General features: G+C 42.0%; 1 protein-coding gene across 7 annotated transcripts in view; it reads right to left on the bottom strand.

The window, feature by feature from the left end:
* Larp4b (La ribonucleoprotein 4B) overlaps positions 1-22766 on the bottom strand; it is an 81548-nt gene that overhangs the window by 10307 nt on the left and 48475 nt on the right. For 4 of the 7 annotated variants that reach the window (XM_052157692.1, XM_052157689.1, XM_052157691.1 and 1 more), the window contains 8 exons: positions 19371-19449; positions 17781-17917; positions 15734-15837; positions 13274-13384; positions 12289-12342; positions 11983-12192; positions 6134-6240; positions 5556-5807 (listed from right to left, as the gene is read on the bottom strand). In XM_052157692.1, the coding sequence (XP_052013652.1) occupies positions 5556-5807; positions 6134-6240; positions 11983-12192; positions 12289-12342; positions 13274-13384; positions 15734-15837; positions 17781-17917; positions 19371-19449 (1054 nt within the window). The remainder of the gene's footprint in view (positions 1-5555; positions 5808-6133; positions 6241-11982; positions 12193-12288; positions 12343-13273; positions 13385-15733; positions 15838-17780; positions 17918-19370; positions 19450-22766) is intronic. The other 3 variants (XM_052157696.1, XM_052157694.1, XM_052157695.1) reach the window with 1 other exon arrangement.

Genomic DNA, 22766 nt, shown 5'->3' with positions numbered 1-22766 from the left:
CAAGATACATCTAAAATCCAACACTAAACTGTTTAGGTGAGCTACTTAAAACACAAGTCAAAACCTATCATCATCCCTTCCTGCAACAGCCACGTAAGACCCTCTAAACCCTAAGAGGTCACTAAGATGGGCTGCTTGCCTTCCCTGTAACAGCAACCAGACCCTGGGCAGAAAGGCTGAGTTCTGTGCCCTGCTGCTCCACAGTGAGCAGCCACTGCATCAAGATGTACAGCATCCCGTGTCTGTGTGGCCTAACAAGCCACACATGACCTGCCAACTTGTAATTTTATTTTTACTTGTTCATCTCTTCTATTATTTCAACTGAACAGACTCCCCAAAGGAGATTCATTAATATAAAGAGGAGTTTTAATTTACTTATAGAAAAGGTTTTCTTAAAGTATTTTTTTTTTAGGAAAGTAAGCGTGAGGATTGCTCTATAGATCCTCTGGCTAGCCTTTAGGCTATGAACCTTTCTGACTGGAAGAGCCAGGCTTTCTGCTGAGCTAGCCTAGTAGGGGCTAAACCCCTGAGGAAGGAGGAGCCACTGTGCCACAAAGGTGGGCATGAGAAGCAACCTATAGCATGTCCCTTGGTCCCACAGTGACCAGGCCTTTGGGCACTGAGTCCACTGTGATCACCTGTGTTAGAGTTGCTACCTCAAAATACCACCAGGGCTCTTCACTGGGCTGGCTTCCATCAGGTCCTGAGGAGCAACACCAATGCTGCCTGACAAGCATCTTCCTCCAGCCTCTGGCCTCCCACCACATGTATTACTGCCTTCAGGGCACCTTGATAGCCTACTAGGAACCTACTGGGTGCAGCAATCCTGTAATGCAGGACGTCCTGGACCACATTATCAGTGCACATCCCTCACAGTGCCTGAAGAGTGGCTGCTGCCCACGGTGGACAGCTTACTGTAGCTGAGACACAGGCAAGGAGACAGTCCCAGCACCACTCAGGCTGCAACGGGGAGACTGGGAACTCACATGTTTTGGACCACACACAGGCATGCTTCCACTCTGTGAGTGGAGAGAGCTCACACTGACAGCGTCAGATGAGCATTTGGAGATGTTCATTGCACTGACCGCGCATGCACAAGGGAGGCAGGTACATGACCGAAGCCTTAAAAATGTTATGGGGACTTCTTAGTGTTTCAAACCAACAGAAAAAGTTAATGGGAAACAAGCCCTCTGAAAAGCAGTGGAAGGAAGACTTGTGAGCTAGAGCAAGTCTTTCAGGAAGGAAGATCGAGATCACTGCTCCAGCTTCTGAATACACGCTCTGGACATGGGACATACGATGCAGTAAGAAGGAAGCTACACACTAATCCTGGTACCATTGGTCCACAGTTCAAACACAAGGGCTGAAAGCTACGTCCATTCAGGCTTTAACAGTGAACATGGGTCACTGTTGTTAGCAAAGTGAACATATTAGTTTCTCCCAAGTTTCACTGGAAATGTTAAGTTCCTTAGGAGTTATGTTCCTTACTTATGAACATAACTCTTTCGTTGAGAACACAGTTAAGAGTCTCCATTATCTGCCTGGTAAAAGCATAGACCTGTCCCAGCAGCCACCTAGAAGTTCAAATACTGCTGGGAGACTAACAGTGACTAACTATGTCACCAAAGAAGCAGATCATACTGGTCAACAAGATGCCCTCCAGGCTCTGCCCTTGCTCTTTAGTTCACTTTGTTAGGTGGCAAGGATTCTGCAAACACTGCTTTTCCTCTGACAGAAGCTCTGCTAAGTTTTCATTAACAAGGTCTGGAAGAACATAGGAAATTTACCCTTCAGCTTACAATCTTTTTACACTGTACCTGTTGGATCCAGAAGGTCTGTTGCCCAGGCTCCTTTCTCTCAAGAATTCCAAACATGATCCTTGGCTGCCACCCGATGTCACTGAATGCTCCCTTTTGATTTTTCAGTCTCCAATAACCCATTTAGTATAAAAATGGCTGGTACAGCTTTTTTCCTTGATGACTCATAGGCCACTGTTAGTTCTATTAAGCCATGGTACCTGTGACCTGTCTCATAGTAGCTTCAAGATGCTGCCCCATCACTGAAGACAGGAATTGTTGTTCCCAAATTCAAACTGCACTGAGAGCCAAGAGATACCCCCCTCCTGTTCCATGCTGTGCCCATCAAGGTTATGAGCATTGACAGGTAGCAGCCCCAGCCAAGCAAGAATCTCCACGCTATTTCCCCTATGTCATCACTTACTGTGTCTTTGTGCCACACTTTTAAAATCACCAATATTTCAAACTTTAGTGTGTATTTTATGGTTATCTGAATTTTAAGGTCACCACTGCAATTGTTCTGGGAAGTCAAGAGCTTCACCCATGTAAGATAGTGAACTTAATAGATGAATATGTGATCTGAAATTTTTCTGAACAGCTTTATATTTCCCTGTTTCCTAGGGAACAACATTGAAATGAACCGTACAATGCCTTCAAGTGTTTAAGGGAGAAGAAGAGCTTATGTGTTTCTCTTTAAAACCTAGAAATGACTAAGCTGCGTGGAGAAAGCGTGTCCCAGCAGAGCGAGCAAAGCTGAGCAGCTGTCACATCATCAGCCAGTGCATACAGAGTAACAGGAGAGCCAACTGGCCTTCCTGCTGACAGAGGGCATCCCAGTGACCCAGACGAAAGACCAAACCAGCCACAATATTCCCAGATGGATACGGGAATGATGGGTCACAAGGTTCCCTCTTTTGAATCCTGAGGGAGTTGAGAGAGGTGAGGAAGTTGTCGATGCTGACAGAGGTTGGCAAGAAAGAAGTACTTCCCTTACACCAGAACACAGGTGAAGTAGCAGGCTCTGAGGCAGAGGACGCAGAGATGTAGCCAGAAGACCTAGCTACCATCACACACATAAGAAGAGTGCTTCACCTAAGTCAAACAGTTTCCCATTGAGAGATGATACACTCTACGACATACTAGCTTCAGAAGTCAATGCCCAGCAGTGAAGCTTTTAATGACCTAGCTGACTTTCCACTGGGGACTAACTTCTGACTATTACGAACATGATTAGTGAATGTTTTAAGCAAGTATTGAAAATGTATTATTAAAAACAAATGATTCTTTTCAGATTATAATTGTTGCCAATGCACCTGGCCATTCAAAAGCTCTGATGGATTAATAACATGTTAAAACAAAACAAAACAAAAACAACCTAACAACATGCACTCTGCAGTCATGGGCCAAAAAATAATTTTAACTTTTGGGCCTCAGTGTTCAATAAATGCACTTCATAGGGACTGGACTGACGATAGCCAGTCAGAAAATGCTTGACGCCCGGTCATCAAGACCTGAGCTTGAGCCACAGAACCACAAAATGGTATTGAGCAAAATTACCACAGTGGTATTTAAAAAAAAAAAAAAGCACTAGGACTCGGGAGATCCTTTCTGTAAACTGCCTGTCATGCAAGGTTTGAATCTCAGGACACATAAAAGCCAGCATACAGAGAACCACAGGCAGATCCCTGGAGCTCACTGGCCTGCAAAGTTTGCCAAAACTGTCAGCTCCAGGTTTAGTCAGAGACAAAGGTGGAGAGTGAGAGAGGAAGATTGTCTCTGGTCTCTACCTGCAACACTCAAAGATGTATGTCTGTACACAATTAAGAACATTCAAGGCACCGGACTCTCCAAAACAAAAATGCCTAGTGGTTATGTTTAAAATCTTGGTTTGGGGGTATTTGAGACAAGGGATACCCTGGAGTCCACCAGCCTGACCTAACTGGTGAGCTCCAGTTAAATGAGAGAAACTGTCTCTAAAATGAAGGCACACGACACACTTGGTCTGTTTATTCCTTCCCTGACACGCACATGAAACAGGAAAGGACACTCAGACAACAGTGAACCTCTGAAAGAGATTTGGAAAGGGCCCAGCATCTCAGGTGCGGCAGGCAGGTGAGAGCCGGCCAGAGGGCAACAGTGATGGATGGGTATAGGCTTCAAGGGAAGAAGTGATTTCAGAGCGCTGGGAGTAGGGTGAGACCTGAGAGCGGCGGGCTTCACGAGCCTCCTAACCGTCCTTATCCACCCTTCAACAGTTAATGGAGCTGCTTCGTACAGATCAGCAAAAGTATGGTTTCCTGAGCTAGAGCTAATGACTCAGGTCTTCCAGTGGTATGGATGGAGAACAAAGGGTTAAGACTACCACTGGAAGGGGCATTAGGCAAGCAGCAGGGAGGGGGTGAGATCTGTGAGCAGAATAAACTGCAGCATATGCTTTTAAAACAAAGAAAACAGACAGCACTGCCTTAGTCTTGGGTATCGCACACCTATCCTAACCTTCAGCACCAAACAAAAGCCACCCTGCTTTACAGTGCTGGTCTAGGCCCGCACCTGCTGCACCCCAGAGGTGTGCCTTTGTTCTGACTCTGTACCCACAAAGAAGAATCAACAGTCTTGAGTTTCACCTTGCCACTAATCATGCTGCATATGAATGTATGGAAAGCTTAAGACCTTTTTCCATTTACACATTTCAGAATAGGTAAAAAGAAAAAGCCTTGGTAGGCTGAGGGTCCTGCTCGGGCTTCATCTCATTAGCACCTGGCCTAGCTGACACTGAGTGGGTGCAGACCCTCAGACCCACCTTTTCTTTTCTAACCTCACTTCTTTAGAGGCAGAGAAAAGAATGAGCAAGGAGGAGGCTGCATTAAAGGCTGCAGGGGGGATGGGGATGGGGTGTTCCATTCAGTGTACGGAAACCACCGGAGACGATGACAACAAAGACCAACAGTCCAAGAACCACCTGCCCAAGAATGGAAATACTGTGGCCACGGGTGCTGCTCTACAAGAGCAGCTTTGGTTTCTAATTTTTTTTTTTTTTTTTTAAACAGAGACAGGGGTTCTCTGTGTACCCCTGGCTGTCCTGGAACTCACTCTGTAGGCTGGCCTTGAACTCAGAAATCCACCTGCCTCTGCCTCCCAAGTGCTGGGATTACAGGCGTGCGCCACCCCCGCCATCAGGCTGTTTCTAATTAACTTAGTAGAAATGGAATGTTGATGCTGGCTTGCATGGCTACACAACTCTACTATGTCCCACTGCCAGCTCCACTCCAGTTCATTTAGGTTTTATGGAGCACTAGGCACTGAACCCAGGGCCTTGTTTATGCTGGGCCTGCAATCTACAGCTGAGCTGCATGCTCAGTCCTCCTTATTACCTGCTGCAAAGGAAGCCAGGCCAGGAACCACAAGCACACCTGAGGGCCCAAGTCTGTGTGGGCAGTGACCTGAGGGGCCAAAGCTAACTGCTAGGCTGAGGCTGCACACAGGGAAAGCAGGCTAGCAACTGCACAGCTCCTAAACACCAGCTTAGTCTCATGGAAAAAAAATGTCATTCTTTTAAGAAAAAAGAAAAGAAAGAAACAAAGAAAGGAAGCACTGAAGTTTATGCTCTAAAACTATCCTGAGGAATTAAAGGAAACATTTTATAGCCTTCTCTTTGATTTTTCTGATTTATGATTATAAAAATCTAAGTTGAAACTTAAAATATTAATAGTTGATGATTGGTACATGGTATCTGTTTGACAGAACACATGAGTGACTTACCTCCCTCTCCCTAACCCAGGAGAGGACTCGAGACTACTTGGCTCCACACGCCCAGCTCCAATCTCTCTCTTGGCATAAGCTGAAGGGTTTTGTATTCGTGTTCTAGTTTGCCCTGCTTGCCTCGTCTGTGGGCTCCGGACACCATTAATTAATCGATCTGCAGTGAAGTTAAATATTGAAGGACTTTCTAGCAGCCCAGGCCCTCTCTCTGTACTAGGAATCGCATGACGCAGATGAGACTTACTAGGATTCCTGCAAATGAGATGTTTGTATATGCTGAGTTATAAAGCAATCAAGGAGTATAGAATGAACATGCTAATGTGAACTATGGATGTCAAGACCTGCTTCCTACTGAATAAACACACGGTAAAAGCTGCCCCCAAAGCCTTCTCTGAAGAGAGAATCTCTTCCTTCCTACTGGCATCCATTTTGGGGTTTCCTTTAGATTACAGTTTTCAGTTTTAGGTAGTATCATCTCCAATGAGCATTGTTAGTGGTTACACAGATTTCTTCTTACAGACACCCTGGAACACCACAACATGAAGCTCAAGAGCACTGAAAGCAGCCCTGGAACTTGCCTGCTTCTAGGAGGATATTGTCTGAGTGATGGCAGAGGAGACGTTGCAGGTTTGAAGGTTGGAGATGTAAACCCATTTATAAATCCAGTACTTGGAAAAGGAGTTACCTGGATTAACAAAACAAAAAACAAGCATGAAAAACACGAGACACTTCAATTGGATTTTCGCTTTAGTATCTGGGGTATACCTCTCGACAGAGGTATTAATTCCAATTTATGCTTAAAAATAACTGCAGTGTAAACTGCACATAAACCATGGCTACAGGTAAGAACTTTTTCCCTATCGTGTAATTAATCCCTATAATGACCAAATGAGAATAGCAAGAGGACACAACATGGAGTCCTGAATATAGGCACTGTTTAATTGCTTAAAATAAGTTACTACTATGAGCACAACTACCTCCAATCCGGTAAGAGGTAGAGGATCCTTTATTTTTGATACCCTTAATAAAAGTCAGCAAAGACCCCGACTTCAGGAATGCTCACATTCCCCACTGTTCCTAACCTTGTGTATGCCACCCCCACCTCCACAGCTTTTAGCAGGGATTTCTTCTCTCCACCCCCTACCCCTTTTAAGGGTTTACTTTCATGTAAAACTTGCTGTAAACAGCATCCTATATTTTAGACTATAATTTTTTCCAAATAATAATTTAAAGTGATAAAGAACATACAAATGTAACAATATAGGTTTAGGCTTTTAATCCTAGCACTTGGGAAGCAAAGGTAGGCAGGTCTCTGAGTTTTGATTTCAAGCCCAGCGGGGTCTACAAAGAGAGTTCCAGGATACCTAAGGCTACAGAGAACCCCCCCCCCTCACACACACACAGAGACACACACACACAAAAAAAACCAAAAACAAACCAAAACCAACTAAAACAAAACCAAAACAAAATAACAATAATCAAAAGAAAATTACAACAGATCATAATGGCTTTAAGGTTTGCTGTTCAATGTATTTAAAAATGAATTTTTAAAAAGTTTAAGAGCGGGCTGGAGAGATGGCTCAGCAGTTAAGAGCACTGACTGCTCTTCCAGACGTCCTGAATTCAAATCCAGCAACCACATGGTGGCTCATACCCATCTGTAATGAGATCTGATGCCTTCTTCTGGTGTCTGAAGACAGCTACAGTGTGTTACACACATATAATAATAAATTAAATCTTTAAAAAAAAAGTTTAAGAGCTTAAATGCAGAATTTAAAGTACCACTCAACTGTTTTTAACATCTTGATACATAAAATGAAGGTAAAACTCAGTGTGAAGGGCTCAGTAGCCTTGGGACACAGGTATCACACTTCAGGTCAATCCTTGGATGTCAGAGGGATATCCCCTGAGAGTTGTTCTTTGTCCTCTGACCAGTACATGTATGTCCTAGCATGCGTCCTGCTATAGACACAAAAACACAAACACACACACTTTTAAAAACCCAAACTCCAGTTGGGGGCTAGAGAGATGGCTCAGTGGTTAAGAGCACTGACTGCTCTTCTGAAGGTCCTGAGTTCAAATTCCGGCAACCACATGGTGACTGACCACCATCCTTAATGAAACCAGACGCCCTCTTCTGGAGTGTCTGAAGACAGCTACAGTGTACTTACATATAATAAATAAATCAATAAATCTTTAAAAATGTCCACCCCCCGACACACACGCACATACGTCCAGGATAGTCAGGTTACAGAGAAACCTTGTCTTAAAAAACCAAAATCAAAACCAAGGGTGGGGGACACAGTGAGATGACTCAACGGGGTAAAGACACTACTGGTCAAGCCTGGTGATCTGAGTTCAATCCCTGGAACCCATATACAAGATGGAAGGAGAGAACCAACTTCACACTCTTGCTGTGGCACATGGGCACAAATCACCACCACCACCACCACCACCACCACCACCAATAACAAGATAGAAGGGTGAGATCACTAACTTTTAAATACTTTCCAAGTAAACACATTACTTTCCGAGGCCTTCCAGGTCCCCCCTGGATTTTACACTAAAATAAAGGTCCCACACAGCTGAGAAAAGGAAGAGGGAAAGGGAGGGAGAACCTAAACAATTCTCTTCCGTGCTAACTGGAAACAGACACTCTGATGTAAAATAGCTATTAGAGCTAACATATCATTCCTTGGCTAAAAAATTAAAATGGCAAAGGAAAACACTTCAAGGAAGATCCACTACTTGACAAACTCCACAATCCATAAAAAATATATTGCTTAACAAAAGTCTCTCCCAGTTACACAACAAACAAGGGGATATTAAACACCAAACCCCTAATAAATGGGCCAATGAACTGGACACTCCTCAGTTCTCTAAGAAAAAACATCAATGGCCTAGTTTATACCTGAAAAAGTGCTCGGCAGCCTCAGCCACCAGGGAATGCACAGACAGAGATTCTTTCTTAACCTGGGATACTTTAACTAGCTGCTAGTGTAGATGGTGTAGTCAATTTACACTATGGAAACCAGTCTGGAAACCAAAACTACCACGTGACCCTGCTATATCACCCTGGGGTATTTATACACCCATGTTTATTACTGCTTTACTTATAAGAACCAGGAAACGGAACTATCCTATTATGTGAAGCAAACCAAACTTAAAAAAGATAAGTACTGTGTATTTTCTTTAATATTTGGAACCTAGCCTTGAGGGGTAGTAGGCAGATGCAGGGAAGAGACCAGGGAACTAGGAGGAAGACCATGAGGAGGGATGGAGGGCCTTTAGAGGGAAAAGCAGAGGTAACACACTAACTTAAGCAGAGGTGACTCTCTGAGAGGAGAAAAGTGGTAGTGGGGGCATGGAAGAAGAGAATGAATGGGTACAAGTATAACCCATATGCACCAAAATGCAATAATAAAAACCATTATACCTTGTTGGCTAACTTAAAAATTAAGGAAAAAATTATATGTGACAGGAGCCACTTGTCTCAGACCTAAGTTTTGGAGACTTTAAATGTGGCAAGAGCACTCTGGTAGTAGTGACACACCCCAGCAGAGGCAGGTAGATCTCTCGGTTCAAGGCCAGTATAGTTTATAGAGTGGGTTCCAGGACAGCCAAGGCTACACAGAGAGACCCTGTCTCAAAAAAAAACAAAACAGGCAAGCAAACAAACAGTTAAGACCAAAACATCAGTTTAAACTCATAATTTTACACATAATCCACACCTCAGAAAAGGACCTCGATGGGAGGACCTGGATATAAAACAATTAAAAAGGCGTATGACAAGAGGTGACAGAGCATGCCACTGCAGGAAGAATTCAGAAGGCTGCCTGTGCAGCGTCTGGGGACAAGCAGCACTGGGAAGAGCTAAGGGACAGCTCCTCTACAGATCTCTCTCCTCTCGATTCCAAACACCCCTGCCTTTCATGTCCCACATGTGAGAAAACCACGCAGCCCTTGTCTGACCTGGCACTATTTGCTTAGCATATCAATCCATCTTTTCCCTGCAATGATCTGATGTAGCTCTTTTCTGTGGCTGGCTGAATGTAAACATGTTTCTCCTTTCCCAGGCCTGCTCCTGGAACGAGGACTCTGAGACTAATTAGTAATTAGTAAATGCCTAGGCCATAAGTGTTAGCTCATTTCCTGACAAGCTCTTACTTTACCATTTAAACCATTCTAAGTCTACCACTGGGTTAGCTGCCTCTCCTTCAGGCCTGGACCACTTCTCCCTTCTCATCGTCTCAGCTTGGCTCAGTGTCTCCCTCAACCTCTCTCCAAGTTCATCTACCTGATGGTCCATCACTCATCTCTCCCTCCCTGAGTCTCTCTCTTACCTCTTACTAGTTGCCAGAATCCTCTCTTCTTGCCAGTGTCCCACCTCCTATTTCCTGCTTTTTTATTGACAGGTGGCTTACAAGAGATCCTCTCTCCAGTTAGCACATGGTTCTCCACTATATCTATTCACTCACTGTCAGGCACCTAAAGTGATTTCCAGACTCAGCCACTGTGTCTAGTTCACCATGTAGATGAGTGTGCAGACATCTCTACTGTCTGGGGATATTTATTCCACTGGATGTATGCCATGGGCAGTAAACTGGATGCTATGACAGGTCCACTTTTATTTTTTTTTTTCAACAATCTCCACACTGAACTAATTTATATTCCCAGGAACCATGTAAAAGGAATCCCTCCCCTGTACCAGTGTCAGCACGCCAATTTATTTCCTTGATGACAGATGGAATCTTTGCGGTTTTTAATTATATTTATTTCATGGCTAAGAAAGTTGCACAATTTTTCATTTATATATAAATTGGTCATGTGTATTTCTTCTTAAACGTTTTTTATTATTGTGTGAGAGATATGATTTACATATAGGAGTATCATGCCACAGCACACATATGAAGGTCAGAGGTGATCATCACAAAAATTTGTGCTGCCCAACTTGTGCTGAGACAGATCACTGTCCACTGGCTCTGCTTTTACAGCTGTCTCTCTGACCACCTTGCCATTTACTTATTCTGATGTGTACTTTTTTTTAGTTCGCTGTGTATTTAGGTAGTAAGTTTTTGTTGGATAAATCTGGTAACAGTTCTTTTCCAGTACAGGCTGTCTCTACTCCAGCAATTGCTTCCTTGTTGGGCAGAAACTTTGAAGCAGGACAGAACCCTGTTTGTCCACTGTTGCTGTCTTTACCTATGCCTATGTCTCCATGTATTTTCCTCTGGTCATTTCAAAGTTTAGAAATAGACATAAGTTTTCACTTTAGATACTGGTATACCAAACTTTTTACTGCAGTGTTCTAGAACTTGAGGGAGAGGAGTGTTATGGGACCAAGAATCTCCTGTAACTCCTATCCTGCACATGGCTAGAGGGCTACCTTTAAAATATGGAACATACTTTCTTTTTTCTTTTTAAAAAAACATTATTTATTTTTTTAATACGCATAGGTGTCAGGGAGAAACATGAACACCAGATTAAGGTACATACAATGGCTCATCAATCCTTGCTGTAAGTGTAATGGTATTTATATCTACTTTTGCAGCATCAGCTCCTAGACATACTCATTTTCTCATAGACATTTATCTTCATATTTCAGTATTTAACAGGACCTGCATTTTCAAGTCTGAACAGCTCTGTCTCAAGCTCCATCTTTCCCACACCTCCTGTTTGCCTGCCAGTGAGTGGTACTGACTCTGCCCGACAGGTGGTGGCACTCAGACCCGAGCATCCTCCACCTGTTCTCCGGTCTGGTCCCCAGCCACACCCTGGATATGCACTCTTCCAGACTTAATAACTTCATTTCTGCTTTCTTACCACTTCCTCCAATGCATCCTACACACAAGAATGATTTTCTTATCAAGGAACCTTACTGCAACTTCACTAATCAATGAAGCAAAATCAGAACCCATGTTTCTTACCATCTATAGCACAAAACTGCAGAAAAGTGACTATGCTCACTACAGGCTTATAGAGTAAAAGCTTAACAAAGGCCAACTCCTAAGGCGGTGTGCGAACTATGTTGATTTTTGTGAGACATTCTCTATGTATCCTGCTTTCCTAGATTGTCAGGAATCTATTGAAATACACCTTCCTCTACGACACAACTCCTCATGTCAAGTCTCTCTCTCTCTTCAGGACACCAGTTGGAGCCTTTACTGCACTGTGTCTCACAGAAAGGAAATGCTAAGAGGGCGGGAGGCAAAGGTCACAGCCTTGCAGGGCTTTATTGCCCAGGACTCTATCTATATTGCCTAATTAAATTTTAAATCCACACCACAAACCTGAGGCCTGGGCACCAGAAGAGCTGTAGACACACGGCTCTTACTTATTAAAGCAGGACTTTGCTTTCAGAGTGCCTAGTGCAATATCTAAATATAATCTGTTATGTAAATTTAAAACAACAAAAAAAAAGGCTTACCAAGGGTGGATCAAGATAACTATGAGTAGTTGACCATGTCTGGGGGGTGATCAGGCTGTACAGAGGGAACTGCTGCTGGGGACTGTACACTGGAGGTAAGTAAAATGACGTAGCATAGCGCTGCTGTGTGTACAGGGTCATGTCCAGAGGTCTAAATCCATTCTTTGGCAAAAATGTGTTTATCGCTATTGCCTTTGCTTTTATCCGCGCCTGTTTGGAAACATTCAAGATGTTAAATGTTCCAATTAGAACATTTAAGAATACTAATCATGTAATGAACAAGCTGTATGCAATAGTCTTATTTACCTTAATTGGCTTTCCTTGGAAAGTTCTGACTTCTTCTCGAAGGTATTTGTAAGCCTAGGGGTAAAGTTATCCAAAACATCATTCTGTTAACTTTATAAGTTAACTTTACAGCTCAAATAATGATACATATGATTGAATATAGCAGACACGATCTAAAGAGTAATTTATGACCCTCTTTTGGACACAGATCACTAAAAGCATCCTTATTATAGTACCTGTACCCCAAATTATTGTAAAATATTTAAATATAATTTTGTAAGTATTAATAAATACCATAAGCAGCCCAAACCACAAGTTTAGATACAAAAAAGAATACTGCTTCCCTCCTATTAATCCCAATTAGAAACTGGAATTATGTAATGTATGAAAGGAAGTACTCTGAAAGGAAAGAACAGGAAATTGGAATATTTGTGCTGCTATCACTCCGTAGGCCTACATCTATTATCATCTGAACATTAATATTATTATTATCATTATCTTTATCAAGCCCCACCTAACTAACGGGAGGCTCCTCGCTTTCACCTATGCTCACCCGCTCAGCTCACCAGGCAGGCCACGCCACACAACACAGTGCCCTCCACCCTTTGGTGCTTAACATTTCATACGTGGTATGCTTCCCCTAAATCAGACACCTCCTTTAAGATCGCAAAACTTCTCAATACCTTTGAAAACACTTTGCCACACAATGGACACCCCCTCACTGGTCAGGGTTAGGTTTAAATCTCCCCACTTTGCAAACAAAAATTTTTCCCCCGGATATGAGAGCAGATTTTATTTCCCACAACTGCTTACTCATAACATACTTAGAAGTAATGCAACCTTCTTTCAGTAGTGCTAAAAAAACATACCTGTGGGTTCCTAGACCTCAGTTTTCTCTGGACTTAACACAGTGTTGCTCTAATAACCTCAGTGTCCTAATTTCTGCTATACACTGATGGAACATGAGTAGACTACAGACTTCACAGGTTGGCAAGGATACACTTACCTGCTGTGCATCAGCTTCTGTTTCAAAGGTAATGAACCAATTATCATTATAGGCAAATTCACAGTTTATAAATTTTGGTAAGTTATCTCCTTTAAATAGTGCTTCTACTTCCTACAGAAAACAGAAGTTAGAAATTAGTTCTCAGTTATGCTGTTTTTTGTCCTCATCAAATTAGGAGGAAAACGTATCCTCTCAGGCGCTGATGCAGCTGTGATGCAGCTGTGAAGCTCTTTCAGAAACACTGCAGGGAGTGCCCCCAGGATCACATGCCACAGAGAAGAAAGAAGGCCATCACTGGCAGCTTCCCCACTCACAAGGAACTAGGATTACTATGAACAGCAGGGCTGGCGTGCCCTGCCTAGTGCACACGAAACCCTGGGTTTGCTCCCCAATACCACATAACTGAGCACTGTGTATATGTGTGTAATCCCAGCACTCAAGCTAGGAGACCAGTCAAGTTGAATGTCATCCTCAGCTACACAGTTCTGTACTACTCTGGGATACAGGATCCTAACAGAAGAGGATCGGGACAGGGAGGAAGAGCGAAGGACAGTGGAGAAAGAAGGAAGAGAAGGGGATCAAGAAGGAAGGAAGGAAGGAAGGAAGGAAGGAAGGAAGGAAGGAAGGAAGGAAGGAAGGAAGGAAGGAAGGAAGGAAGGAAGGAAGGAAGGAAAGAAACACTGTATTTTAACAGTAGGCTAACAAAATATACAAATTACTTTAAAAGACAGTTGGAAAACTAAAAATATTAGCTGAACTTTTGCTTCTGGCCAAGTTGAACTAGATTTATGGTCCTAAGTGACACAAGTCATAAGCAAAAAGATAAAACATGTGCTATATAAAGCTTTTTAGACACCTATTAGCAGGCTAGGAGAGCCTTCCCTGAGAGAACACAGAGGGGCCAAGAGCACCCAAGCCTAGGGTTTCCAGGACACAGGATGGCAAGTCTCCAGAGTTTTATGGAGGGTTCTTGTTAGGCCATTAGCCAGAAACAGAACAACTAGAATGGTCAGGTAGGACAAGCCTACAGCCAGCTTACTGGGCAGCCAGAGTGGGAAATCTGTCTTAACCATGCAAACAGGAGGGCACAAGCAAGCCTGTGCGCGTGTGAAGGCTGTTCTGAACCACTTCACAGCCGTGTCTCAAAACAGCCTTGAGCAGCCTTTCCTGCCTGCGTCTTGAGCAGTTGGAACTACAAACACACCACCAAGGAACTTAGCTGAATCTCAGAATATTTATTAGAATTCAAAACTATCTGACGGTTTTACCACTCACTGAAGTAATAATCGCATAAATAGAAAAAGCTGCCTATAATAAAAAAGACCAATTAGATTAACCTTAAAATAATACAAACAGCAGCAAAACCAGAACAGTTACTGAATGTCCATTTTATATGCTCAGAAAGGAAAAGCCTGAGAATGAGGAGAGGTCTGGAATAATAAATGTCAAACTGCTACAATGAACAATACAATTTTCTAAGAGTCAGATAAAGACAGGAAGAAAGAGAAAAACTGGCAGGTTTTTTTTCCCCCAGCAGAAATAATGCAAAGCAGAGAACAAGGTGTTTAAAGCACAGGAATTGGGGTTTGGGGGGAAAGCACTCCCTACCAATCTAGAAACTTTACTAACTCCCCCCCCCCTACACAACACAAAGCAAATTAAAAAAAAAAAAAGCCTTTAGTGAGCTCTAAACCAGGATTCTCTCAAATATAATGAAGATGAAAAAAAAGTTGTTTTCAGTACTAATGGATTCGTACAAGATCTCTCAAAGGAATAAGGCAAAAGGAAAAACCAGAACCTGACTGAAGGACTAAATTCAGGCTTGTCCAACCATTAAGACATGCAACCAAGTGATATTATCAACAAAGTTCATGCTTAAGAATCCTGCAGTTGACTTACAACTCATGTTTGAAGACATTTACCATTCCGTTTGGGATGGCATTCTGGGTTATCCCAGGCTGCACGCAGCGGGGTGGGCTGCAGGTGGAGGTGGCCGGAAGCACTAGAAATGCTGAGTGTCCGGGCCAGCCATGGTGGCACATACCTAAGGTGCTGGCATCGAGGAGCTTGAGGCAGGAGCACCGTGAGTTAAAGGCCAACCTGGACTACGCAGAGTGAGACCTTGCCTCTAGAAAACCAAAATGCATCCAACCAACCAACCAAAGAGTTATATCCAGTGAGGCAAAAAACTCAGAAAGCCCAAGCCCAAACAACCAAGAACAACAAACCAACAGAGTGGAATGGAACAAGATATAAAGTCATAAAGACCCACACCATGTAGCCTCCCTACCCATCACATATATAAACCTATTACATTTTTAGTTTCTAACTACTGAAATATACAAAACCCATATCTGTTTTTGAACAAGCCCTATCAAAAACAGACATATAAACAAATACCAAAAACAACCAAAAAAACTCAGGAAAATGTCAAGGCCCAAGAGTGGAGGCACCACTTACTTCCACAGGGGTAGATTCAGATATTTCACGCAATATTACTATGCACCGGTTTTGATTTGGCCTTACTTTCTCTCCCTTCTCATCCACTTGGACTAAAGGTAAAGCTGTGAAGAGGGAGAAAAAAAAAGGATAAAACCACATTACATGATACTCCAATGGGATGTGAGCACTCGTTACCAAACATACCAGACAAACTTGCACACGTGGAGAATTACTAAAATGATCAAACCCAAACAAACTACCAAACAGTTTAAACCCATCTTTTTGTTAAATTTTCAAAGTAAAGAAATATGTAAATTTAAAAGTTTCTGCAAGAGCTACCACATACACACATAATGAGGTGACAGCTGTAGATCAAATTCTAGAAGCACCAGACATGGGGCTAATGGTTTTCTCCTTTCTACAGTGAAAACCGACAACTTTAGTCAGTGGTATGGGGGTAGTACGTAAGAACAATTCCACAGACTTAGTGTAGTATAGATATATACAGCCAAGTTGCTCTTTTAAACTAGATCCAACAGAACTAACTCAACCACACCCACCCACCCCCAAGTGTGTATTCTAAATGGCAATACTGAAAAGTAAATTACTGTCTGGGAAATGTCATATAATGCTTCAAAGTCCTACTGATAATTATGTTTGCCAGTTCTTTAGCTTTTTTATACAGGGATAGAAAAATGAGAAATAAATTAAGGCTGGCAAAATGGCTCAACAGGTAAAGGTGCTAGCTAATCAAGCTGGTGACTCCGGTTCAACCCCTAAAACGCATAGAAAAACAATCAAATTCCAGAAGTTATCCTGACTGCCATGTGTACACATTGTAGTACATACAACCACACAAATACACACACACACACACACACACACACGCACACGCACACGCACACGCACACGCACACACTCATGGGGGGGGCAGTAAAGAAACATTTAAAAGTCTTTCAAATCCAATTAAGTTCTAAAGGAAGATAGATAGCAATCTTTTAATATTACTACAAAGACAAATGTACACAGAAAACTTTTGAAATGACCATCTCATCAATGAACAGGGACAGGACATAGACAACCATCTACAAAAAAAGCTGGTTGGCAGAATTAAGACTGTATTTCAGACACAGCAATGTCTAATCACTCCAAGGTTTGTAAGCAATACAGGTGTACTAGCATGTGTGGGGTAGAGCAGAACATGTTCTCTGTGAGAAAGCCACTACAGCTGGACCACACATACATCAGTCTCAAGGGAGGGAACAGGGAAAATTACTCACCTGGAATTTGTAGCTTGAGTACAAAAAGTGAATTTTTATAATAAAAACAATTTGATTTAAAAGGAAACAGAAACATCACAGCAAAGTACATACAGAAAGCGCCAGCAAAGCTCTGAGCGGAGCAGGTGTCCTTCACCTCACAGTTGCGATGTTTCCTCACCCGTGTACCTAGCCATGTGTCAACACTAACTGGTACAACCTTTAAATATGGCACTTTATACCAATCACATCTAAGGTGAGGTTATTTTCTTTCTTTTAAGAAAATAAACTAGAAAAGGTAGCTAAATCCCCCCAAAATCAAGTAGAACACAAATAAATCACAGTTTTGATACAAAAGGTAACACTTTAAGAGATTTGTATCTCTTGAAGTGCCTGTGGATCTAAATACTATGTAGTATTTAAACATTCACTGTATGCGCCAAATTCTGGAGAAAATTCATTCCCAGTAACTTTCTAAGGAAAAAATACAACAATATCTCATCAAAGCTTAAGCAACAAGTTGGAAAGAAATTCATTCAGTAGCTAAACCAATATATTTTACTTCATATATGTTATTATTTGTTTTGGTTTTTATTAATTTAGCAGCTGGCTTTAAAGATCTCTAATGAAAAGATTGTTTTTCCTCTTTCAATTACCCTTAATATTTGTGACCTTTCACCTTAGGTTCAATCAATGCTCCTGTTCTAGGAGCCTGTAAAGGAAAGGAGGCCAGAGAGTATCTAATTTGCGTATCTGGGCTGCTGGTGCAAAGTTTATAATACAATTTTAAATCATTATCTACTTACATCTTAGCACTTCAACAATCAAGTCCACATCAGTACTGAGTTTCTTGATATGGTCCAGGTTAGCTACCGTTGTAATTGGCACATACTGATCACTGTCCATCTGGGATATAAGGTACATGTCACTAGCAAGATTCTCCCTGTTGAAACAAAGTAAACTCTTTTAACTGATATTTAAAAGAACTTTCACCTTTAATACCAATTTTACAAGAGACATGAGTGTGGTGTGGGACAGCTTTGAAATGAGAGCTGAGTCTAAACTCCATTTGGTATTTGCTCAATTGATACAATAAAAATTAGCCACAATGGGTTCTCTGAACACAGAGTTATAGCCAGGTGTGGTACACACACCTTTATCTCCCAGCTCTCAGGAAGGAGACAATGTGGATCCCTGAGTTGGAAGCCAGCCTGGTCTACAGAGCAAGTTCCAGGATAGCCAGGGCAACACAGAGAGACCTTGTCTTAAAGAAAAAAGAAAAAAGAAAAAACCAAAAACAACAACAACAAAACAATAACTCAAAACAAACCAAAAAAGGGCGCAGTTGTAGTTCATCTGTGTTTTAGACAATGCTTGAGTAATATATTAAAAACATGATTTTTTTTTCACAGTAGAGAAATCTAACTAAATAAATGAGAAAGCTACAAGAAATACCAAAGGCCAGGAGAAAGTCAGTCCACAAATGTACCTTAACATCTGGACACATGTTAAAGGTACTGCAAGTTTATGCTTCTAGGCAGCCAGAGTTATTAACAAGAAGGAAAGAGGATTAGCACCTTTAGCTGGGGTAGAAGAAAGAATACCAGCAAATAGGACACGATGTACTAGTTTCTGGTATGTGGGCCAAAGAAAATGTTTCCTGTGAATTCTCTGGGAAAGACCATATGCAATAGCGCACACACAGCCTCAAACATTCCACAAAACAAAAACACAGTACTGGGTTTCACAGCCCTCCTTCAGGAAAGGCCGAACAGTGAGAGGAGCCCTGCTCACCTGTCCCTCCTCTGAGAGGTGACACTGGTAGTTATGGGAGAGCTACAAAGGTTTGTACATGGCAGGGAGCAGAGCTTCACAACTTGGACAAAAGTATGTTTCATTTTTATACCATACTATTTGCTAAAACTCAGGAATTTACTAAGTTGTGATAAAGGGAAGGAAGGATGCCTGGAGAGTGCTCTCCTTTACCTGATACAGGCCTTCTTGTCCTTGGGGAACCTTCGCTTGTTGCCCAGCTACCTATCCATCCACATGTTTATCACTAACTCAAAAGCTCAACATTATCCAACAAGATGTCATTCAAGGGAAATTAAGACACACATGTATCTTCATGTGAGTGCCACATAAAGAGTAGCCCACTAAAGAGGTGTCTGGGGCATTCATCTGAAGGTCTACAGCATATTGTGCACATGCAGAAATCTATAGTCAGACAACAGTCTAGACAGTCATCACCAAGGTGAGGCAAGGGTCCCTACCAGTTCTCTACAGCACTTCTGATGAGTAGAAACATACTACTATGAAAAGTCACATTTGTAATCAACAGTCAATGTGTAATACCAGTGACATGAGGCATTAGAAAATGTCTCTAACAGCCTTACCTAGATAAGCAGAATTCCAATGTTTTTTTAAGTACTTCCCGAGGGTCTTCTTGGCTTTCTGGTTGAGATTCATTTCCTCCTACACAGAAGTAATAAACAACTCAGGAAAAAGTGGCTTAAAATTTACCAAGCAGGTAGGTAATTCAGTATAGCATTTCAGTGTTTTCACCTGCATATATGCACAATAATATGAAAAGTGCTATTTTACCTGCTAGAAAAAAATAAACCATGAAAAAAACAAAACAAATACAATAGCTGAGAAAACAATGGCATGTCACTAGCCAAGTCTAGCAGTAACTGTCACTGCAACAGTCGGCAGGCACAGGCCTCCTTTCTTTGTCTTGTTTCAGAAAAGATTTTTCAGGTAACAAAAAAGCACACTGACTCTAAATAAAATTACAAAAGAAAGAATCAAAACAGAGAAAGGATAAATACAGATAAAACCAAACCACCCCAGATGGAACATCAGGAAGAAAGCTGGAGACTGCTCATACACAGGCCGCTTGTTCTACAGGACTAGGTAGGTTTGTTCTATATGAGAGCTGTAGTTTACCGTCCCAACTGTCAAAGGGTCAAAAGAGAAACTATTTTATTAAAGAGTCCTCATCAGAGAACAATAAAGAAATCAGATTCTCAGGACAGAACAGTCGTTCTTCATCTGGAGGAAACTGTTCAGGAAATGATGTTTGGGCCACCTGTAGGTTATTTATGTGTATAAGGTCACAGGCAGCAGCAGCGTGAGGCGATGACTCCAGAAGCCTAAGTTTGGCTCATAGCCCCTGGCACCTGTAGCACTCAAGACACCTTGGGAACTAGTATTTAGTATCACTGACTCGAAGGCACTGAACACTAAAGAGTGTACAAAAGTCAGCCAGGAGAACACAAAGGACACTTAAATTCTAAAAGTCAAGGTTAAAGACTATGAAAAAGCAGACAAATTAGGGGAATTCGGAACAATTGTAGAGCAGACAGTTCACGACAGTGTCATACTGAGCATTCACAAAATACATCTTCACTAGCAAAAAGAAACTAAACTGCAAAAATAACCAAGGAATAAAACTGTCAAGACCCATGAGACTTGAAAGTGAAAATGCAGCCTGTCAATCCCAGATCTGGAGACTTTCCCAGGTTATCCCATTTAAACTCACATTCCAATCTCCATACTGAAGAGACAATTACTTGATACAGGAACTGTGAATTCAGTCTAAGAGAAGTAAGGCCCCAGCTCTCGGGAGGCCAACATTCCACTGAGAGAAACAGACAATGGACTGCTAAAGAAGCCATTATCAGCAAAATGAGACTCAAGTGACTCAGAAGAAAGCAGCCTGGGCAAAGGGCCGAGAGGCACAGTGCTGCCCCGCACGGAGGTGCTGTCTGAACTGATGGGGAAAGAGTATGCATAAGGAGAGTGCAGTAAAGTTCTAGAGGTCCTGAGAGGCAGTGCCAACGGACAGTAAGGAGGCAGGTACAACTGTGTAGTGAAAAAGGAAGTCACAGAATGAAGCATGTATGACTCAGGTCAAGAGGGTTGTTCAGATTTAATTCCAATGTGACTGGGAACAAAATTGGGGCGTGACATTTTGGAAAGACCACCATGATTACATGGTACAGACAGACTGTGAAGCTGCAACAGTATAATCAAGAGGTAAACATAATCACTGAGAACAGACCACCATTCAGGACTCAAACCATAGGGTGCCAAAGCCAAGGAAGGCAGGCAAAAGCCTGCTATTTAGCTCGGGAGCTGTCAATGGTCCACTCTGCAGCCATAGAAAGCCAGTGGCTACAGAGATGCAGCTGGCCGATAAAGACCACCATGTAAGAAGAGGATAATTGAGTAGGATGAAGAAATCACCAACAGAACTGACACAGTGAACAGGGGAGATAGCGTAGTTGGCTATGTGTTTTTGTGTAGGCAAACGAGGACTTGAATTCACCCTCTTGACCCATGTGAGCTGACTGTGAGATTCCACACTTATAATCCCAGCACTGGCTGGGAGTGCGGGTGAGGGCAGAGACAGGGAGACCCTTGGAGCTTGTAGCCAACTCCTCAGCCTAATCAATGAGGCCCAGATGGCACTGAGAGACATCCTGAGGAACTACACTGGAGGTGGGCTTCTAGCTACACGTAGATTCATGTGTAAAACACATGCCGCGTGTATTATAAATCACAACAGAAACAAACTGGAAGTAAGGAACCATTTCACCATTACCCACAAGCATTTCACATTGGCACATACAATAGCTTCAGAGAAGTCTTTTTTTTCTTCCAAAAATACCTTTAAATACCCCTTTTACAAAGAACTTTTGAATTTAGAATTTCCAGATGTATTTTAACATGTTATTTTATTTTTTGATACTTGATGCCTTTTGCAGTTTCTGTTCCCAGGTTAAGATTTAAATGCAATCTAAACGTTTAAGTTATTTTTGACCCCTTTCATTTTACTAGAGGATCCCCACCACCTGTATATGCAGTGCTTGTTACTTTCCTTTTTGAAATCTACTTTAAATGTCTGGCATTCTTCCCTTGTTTTGCCATCAAAAAGTCAACTTCACCATTACTCCAGTTTATCCCAATTATTAACCAGTTAGTGTTAAGTTAATGAGGAAGAGCTGATCAAATCTAATTGCTAAATGTTGGTGAACCCTTGCTTAAATGGAGGTTTAAATCACTTAAATTCAAGATGGCTAATTCATATTTACTAGCAAACAATGTGGCTTGATTTTTTTCCTTTATAAATTCTTACCTTATTCATTTGACCAGTTTAAAACAGACCTAGTGTTTTAAAAACATATTTCCTATTAAAGTGGCAATGTTTAATTCTGTCGGATTTGAGAGTCTTAAACTAACTGAGGTTGTCTCACGCAGCAGGGGCCTGGCATCTTTAGGTCTGCTCAGTAAGAAAATGCTTTCTTATATTTCCGACAGTGAGCAGCGCAGACCCAAGAGACTGGCCTTGGTTTAAAACCTGAGGTGATCACACACTGCAACAGTAAGAAACAAAAATAAAAAAGGGAAACATGTATCTAACAGGTTTATTTCCCCAAGTTTCTTTCTCTTTCTGTCACTCTGCACTAACAAAGAGGACACAGTTCAAATCCTTCTGGCTTCCAAGGCCTTTATCCACTGCACTATTCTATCTCTAGAACTCTGGGCCCACCCAACCTGCCTTACCCTTAATTCCAACACTAATTCTCCATCTCTGTCCTGTCTTGACATGTTACCCCACAAAAAAACCTTGTGCCTCTCATACACAATGCCATTTGTCTCAGAAGCCACTTTACTCCAGCACATCTTCCCTCCAGGGTTCCGCTCTGTAGTCACCAGTCTCAAGGGACAGTAAAAGGAGGTAATGAAAAGTACATTGTTTAAACAAAGACCAAGAACCTAACATT

Source organism: Apodemus sylvaticus, chromosome 14 (genome assembly GCF_947179515.1).
Source record: "Apodemus sylvaticus chromosome 14, mApoSyl1.1, whole genome shotgun sequence".
Classification (NCBI taxonomy): domain Eukaryota; kingdom Metazoa; phylum Chordata; class Mammalia; order Rodentia; family Muridae; genus Apodemus; species Apodemus sylvaticus.
Note: the sequence above shows the minus strand (reverse complement) of the source record. Positions and strands in the feature narration are given on the sequence as shown.